General features: G+C 50.2%; 1 protein-coding gene across 5 annotated transcripts in view; it reads right to left on the reverse strand.

The window, feature by feature from the left end:
* The window catches only part of RINL (Ras and Rab interactor like), a 17,290-nt gene extending 12,701 nt beyond the window's left edge, over nt 1-4,589 (reverse strand). For 2 of the 5 annotated variants that reach the window (XR_001888256.1, XM_017887387.1), the window contains exon 1: nt 4,346-4,587. Coding sequence is in view for 4 of the 5 variants with exons in the window: in XM_017887387.1 (XP_017742876.1) it covers nt 4,346-4,523 (178 nt within the window). In the remaining variant the exon portion in view is untranslated. Of the gene's footprint in view, nt 1-4,345 lie in introns of all 5 variants that reach the window. The other 3 variants (XM_017887385.1, XM_017887384.1, XM_017887386.1) reach the window with 2 other exon arrangements.
* Between the last annotated feature and the right edge of the window lie 1,103 nt (nt 4,590-5,692).

Below are 5,692 nucleotides of genomic sequence, written 5' to 3' on the forward strand. Positions count from 1 at the left end.
TGGTCTTGAACTCCTAGGCTTAAGCGATCCTCCCACCTCAGCCTCCCAAAGTGATGGGATTACAGGCATGAGTCACCACACCCGGCCAGCCATCTGTATTTTCTGAATCAGTTGTGAAAACCTTTATTTTGGCCGGGTGCAGTGGCTCACACCTGTAATCCCAGCACTTTGGGAGGCCGAGGTGGATAGATCACCTGACATCAGGAGTTTGAGACCAGCCTCGCCAATATGGTGAAAACCCATCTGTACTAAAAATACAAAAAATTAGCCGGGCGTTGTGGCAGGTGCCTGTAATCCCAGCTACTCAGGAGGCTAAGGCAGGAGAATCGCTTGAACCCTGGAGGCGGAGGTTACAGTGAGCCGAGATCATGCCATTGCACTCTGGTCTGGGCAACGAGAGTGAAACTCTCAAAATTAAAAATAAATAAATAAATAAAACCTTTATTTTTCCTGTAAAATAAACAGATGCAAGTGGTGCCTCCGTGCTTCCGGCCTGGAATGCACACAGGTGCTTGGGCCTGGGGCGGCCCCGGGGCAGCTGTGAGGGAAGTCCAAGAGAATTATAGCTATGCTGGCCTCGATGTCACTGAGCTGCTGATCTAAAGCCAGCAGCCGCCTTTTTGGTTATGTTAGGAAGATAAATGCCTATTTGTTTAAGCCACTGTAGGACAGGTGTTTGTTATTTTCTGTCCCAAATATCCAAAATTCTCCACAGTTGAAAGCAAAGCCAAGAAATGGGATGAAGAGAAATTTCTAAGTGTTCTGAAGTTCAGCATACAGACCTTCTTGAAACTACATTTTTTTTTTTTTTTAAACAGGGTCTTGCTCCATCACCCAGGCTGGAGTGCAGTGGCGTGATCTCAGCTCACTGCAGCCTTGACCTCCTGAGCTCAAATGATCCTCCCACCTCAGCCTCCTGAGTAGCTAGGACTGCAGGCATGAGCCATTCCACCCAGCAATAAATAGCCTTTCTGGTTTGCCCAGTTTGTGTTGTGTTTGTTGCTAGTAACCAGCAGAGTCCTAATCTAGGGTGTCATGGGGGTCAGGACGGGCCCCCAGCTGTGAGTACTCACCCCCATTGGCCACAGCCCCACGAGGGCCTCCGCATCCTGGGTATCCAGCTCTGGCACATGCCATACCCCCGATGTTCTCTGCAGGCGAAGAAGTGGCTCTAGGGTGCTGAGGACCCCTAGAGGGGTCCTGTCTGCTTTTTTCACCTGTGGTGGGACCAGCCTGGGATGGACAGTGTCCAGGGGGTCAGGGGTCAGAGGTGGGCAGTGGGACATTGAGGTGAGGTCAAAGGTATAGGAAGGGGCAGGCCCAGGGCAGAGGCTAAGAGATGCAATTCAGGGTTCTGTAGTGAGGGAGGTGTTGGATGGAAAGGGTTTCTGGATGTAGCGGAAGGACGGCATAGCCTCAGCCCCAGCAGCCCTCACCTCTCCCCCTTTGTGGGGACTTCAGGTGCCTTGTCCTCTGGCTGGGCCATCCTCAGGATGAAGGAAACCAGTGAGTCATGACCTGGGCTCTGGCAGGGAGAAAGGTAAGACTCAAGGCTGCTCCAGCCCCCGGGTCATGTTCGAAGTATTTACGATCAATATGGCAGAGACCCTGACCAGTCAGAATGGACCCCAGAGGCCGCTTGCTGTGGCAGGGGTTAATTCTTTATTTATTTTTGAGACGGAGTCTCACTGTATTGCCCAGGCTGGAGTGCAGTGGCACGATCTCAGCTCACTGTAACCTCTGCCTCCTGGGTTCAAGCGATTCTTGTGCCTCAGCCTCCCAAGTAGTTGGGATTACAGGCGCGCACTACCACGCCTGGGTAATTTTTGTATTTTTTAGTAGAGACAAGGTTTCGCCATGTTACCCAAGCTGGTCTCAAACTCCTGACCTCAAGTGATCGCCTCACCTCAGCCACCCAAAGTGCTGAGATTACAGGCGTGAGCCACCACGCCTGGCTGGCAGGGGTTAATTCTTTAGTACCGGATGGTGGGGAATCTGGGGATCCCAGGAGAGAGACCAGCGTGTCTTGCGGTGTGGGGAGACGACTCAAAACAATAGCTCTTTACTAAGTGGTAGGAAATATTTTTAAGATTTTAACAGCCATGGCAGTTGTGTGAATGTGGACCAGCCCTTGACAAAACCCAGTCAGCGCCTGGAAAAGTTCTTGGTCCACAGTAGGCAGTCCATCTATCTGGAAAGGTAATAACATCCCCTCTTCCTCCCTTCCCACACCATGGAGGGGCCACTGAATCTCTTCCCCAGTGTTTTCTTATGAAAAATTTCAGACAGAGAAAAGCTGAAAGAAGCATACAGGAAACATCCATATGCCCACCACTGAGATTCTACCATGAATATTTTACTCATCTTGCTTTATCACACATCTGTTCCTCTGTCTCTCCATCCACCCATCAGGCCCCAGCTCCTAACCAGGTATAGAGTCCTATGTAGGTTATCACTTGGGGTGGCACTTGTCACTGCAGCAGTCCCAGGAGCAGGAGACCTGGGTCTGGGGAGGATNCTCCAGCCTGGGTGACAGAGCGAGACTCCGTCTCAAAAAAAAAAAAAAACAGGCCGGGCGCGGTGGCTCAAGCCTGTAATCCCAGCACTTTGGGAGGCTGAGATGGGCGGATCACGAGGTCAGGAGATCGAGACCATCCTGGCTAACACAGTGAAACCCCGTCTCTACTAAAAATACAAAAACTAGCCGGGCGAGGTGGCGGGCGCCTGTAGTCCCAGCTACTCGGGAGACTGAGGCGGGAGAATGGCGCAAACCCGGGAGGCGGAGTTTGCAGTGAGCTGAGATCCAGCCACTGCACTCCAGTCCTGGCGACAGAGCGAGACTCTGCCTCAAAAAAAAAACAAAACAAAACAAAAAATCAGGGGGTGGCAGCCTAGGGGAGGGATAGCATTAGGAGAAATACCTAATGTAGATGATGGGTTGATGGGTGCAGCAAACCCCCATGGCACCTGTATACCTATGTAACAAACCTGCACGTTCTGGACATGTATCCTAGAAGTTAAAGTATGATAAAAAATAAATAAATAAAAATAAAAATAAACCAAAAAATTAGTCGTGTGTGGTGGTGTGCACCTGTAATCCCAGCTACTTGGGAGGCTGAGGCATGAGAATTGCTTGAAGCTGGGAGGTAGAGGTGGCAATGAGTGGAGACTGGGCCACTGCACTCCAGCCTGAGCGACAGAGTGAGACTCTGTCTAAAAAAAGGAAAAGAAAAAGTGACCAAGGGACCATCTTTTAACTATGATGGTCAAGAAAGATTACATTTCTGCAGAGGCCTGGAGGATGGAGACTAAACCAGCGCCTCCAGGGAAAGCATTCATACAGGAAGAACCCAAGCAGAGGTCCTGAAGCTGGGACACACTTAGCATGCTAAAGACACACAGAGGGCCGGGCGCAGTGGCTCACGCCTGTAATCCCAGCACTTTGGGAGGCCGAGGCGGGCGGATCACAAGGTCGGGAGATCGAGACCATGGTGAAACCCTGTCTCTACTAAAAATACAGAAAAAAAAAAAAAAAAATTAGCCGGGCACGGTGGCAGGCGCCTGTAGTCAAAGCTACTCAGGAGGCTGAGGCAGGAGAATGGTGTGAACCTGGGAGGTGGGGCTTGCAGTGAGCCGAGATTGCGCCACTGCACTCCAGCCTGGGTGACAGAGTGAGACTCCGTCTCAAAAAAAAAAAAAAAAAGACACACATAGGGGAACAGTGTGCCTCGGGTAGAGTGATTAAGGGGTAACAGATGGAGAGACAGGCAGGAACTACATCACACAGCACCTTATAGATCATGACAAGGAGTTTGCATTTGTGTCTAAGGGTGTCGCATGTTCTTTGCAGGATTTGGGGCGGGGTGTATAACATCTAATTAATATTGAAAAATACCTTGGGCTCAGAATGGATTGCGGGAAGGAAAGGGAGATAGGATTAGAAATATTCATCAGCTTTTTTGGAAGCAAAGCTGACAGGTGTTTTTGTTTTGTTTTGTGTTTTGGCAGGGTTTCCCTCTGTTGCCAAGGCTGGAGGGCAGTGGTGTGATCTTGGCTCGCGGCAACCTCCGCCTCTTGGGTTCAAGCTATTCTCGTGCCTCAGCCTCCCAAGTAACTGGGATTACAGTCGTGCGTCACCAAGCCCGGCTAATTTTTGTATTTTTTTGTAGAGACGGGGGTTTTGCTGTGTTGGCCAGGCTGGTCTCAAAATCCTGGCCTCAAGCGATCCACCCGCTTCGACCTCCCAAAGTGTTGGGATTACAAGCATGAGCCACCACGCCGATCCAGCTGACAGTTCTTAGTGATCAATTGACTGTGGGCTGGATACTCAGGGGAGGTGCCTTACCTCTGGCAGTCTTCTGGATCTGGTAGCTCTTGACTTCTCCCGGTAATAGTCCTGTCCTCAACACCAGGACCTGGCTGGGGTCACGTCCTATGACCAAGAAACTCTGGGGATAGAGATAAAGGCCGGCATGACAAAGGTGTGCACAGATGTCTGTTACTTTTGCCTGACTAGCATCCATTTCCCTTATTTTGGGTTCCACACCCCAAATTTCCTTTAAGGGAACACTTTCCCTACTGTCAGTCCATGTGGATGGGGCTGACTTCCCCCAAGCCCCTAGGGTGGGCCCATGACCTGATCTAGCCAATAGGATGACGGTGCTCTCGGCCCACTGTTTCGTTCAGGGACGGGCATGTGACTCAAGCTTAGCCAGTGGACATCTTCCACAGGAGTTTTTTTTTCTTTTTTCTTTCTGTTTTTGAGATGGAGTCTTGCTCTGTTGCCCAGGCTGGAGTGCAGTGGCAGTCTCTGCCCACTGCAAACTCCGCCTCCTGGGTTCAAGCGATTCTTCTGCCTCAGCCTCCCAACTAGCCGGGATTACAGCACCTGCCACCATGCCCGGCTAATTTTTGTATTTTTAGCAGAGAGGGTTTCACCATGTTGGCCAGGCTAGTCTTGAACTCCTGACCTCAAGTGATCCGCCCTCCTCGGCCTCTTATAGTGCTGGGATAATAGGTGTGAGCCACTGCATGCTGGAGCTCTTTTGGAAAGACTTCGTCTATTACACTGGTGTTGCTAAACTGGTGGGAGACAGCTCTGAGCTGGGAAGGACAATACCCTCCTGAGGAGGAAGCTGTGGTAGCCCCCGTTTGCTGTCCCCTCAAATCTATTCCACATTCACTGCAGAATTCCTTGTTCACGGCATTAATATACCCAGCCATGAGTATGACTGATATATGGATTATGATTGATATAGGTGGTGGTTTTTAGCTCTAGTTGTATACGTCCCAAGAGAGCTGTTAAAAAATATTGCTACAGCCAGGCACGGTGGCTCACGCCTGTAATCCCAGCACACTTTGGGAGGCCGAGGCGGGTGGATCATCTGAGGTCGGGAGTTCGAGACCACCCTGGCCAACGTGGTGAATCCCGGTCTCTACTAAAAATACAAAAATTAGCCGGTGTTAATGGTGGGCGCCTGTAATCCCAGCTACTTGGGAGGCTGAGGCAGGAGAATCACTTGAACCCGGGAGGCAGAGGTTGCAGTGAGCCAATATCATGCTGCTGCACTCTGGCCTGGGTGACAGAGGGAGACTCCATCTCAAAAAATAAATAAATAAATAAAACATAAATAAAAATTTAAAAAAATATTGCTACCTGGGCCCCATCCTTTTTTTTTTTTTTTTTTTTTTT

Source organism: Rhinopithecus bieti, unplaced genomic scaffold (assembly GCF_001698545.2).
Source record: "Rhinopithecus bieti isolate Rb0 unplaced genomic scaffold, ASM169854v2 scaffold_15776, whole genome shotgun sequence".
NCBI lineage: Eukaryota > Metazoa > Chordata > Mammalia > Primates > Cercopithecidae > Rhinopithecus > Rhinopithecus bieti.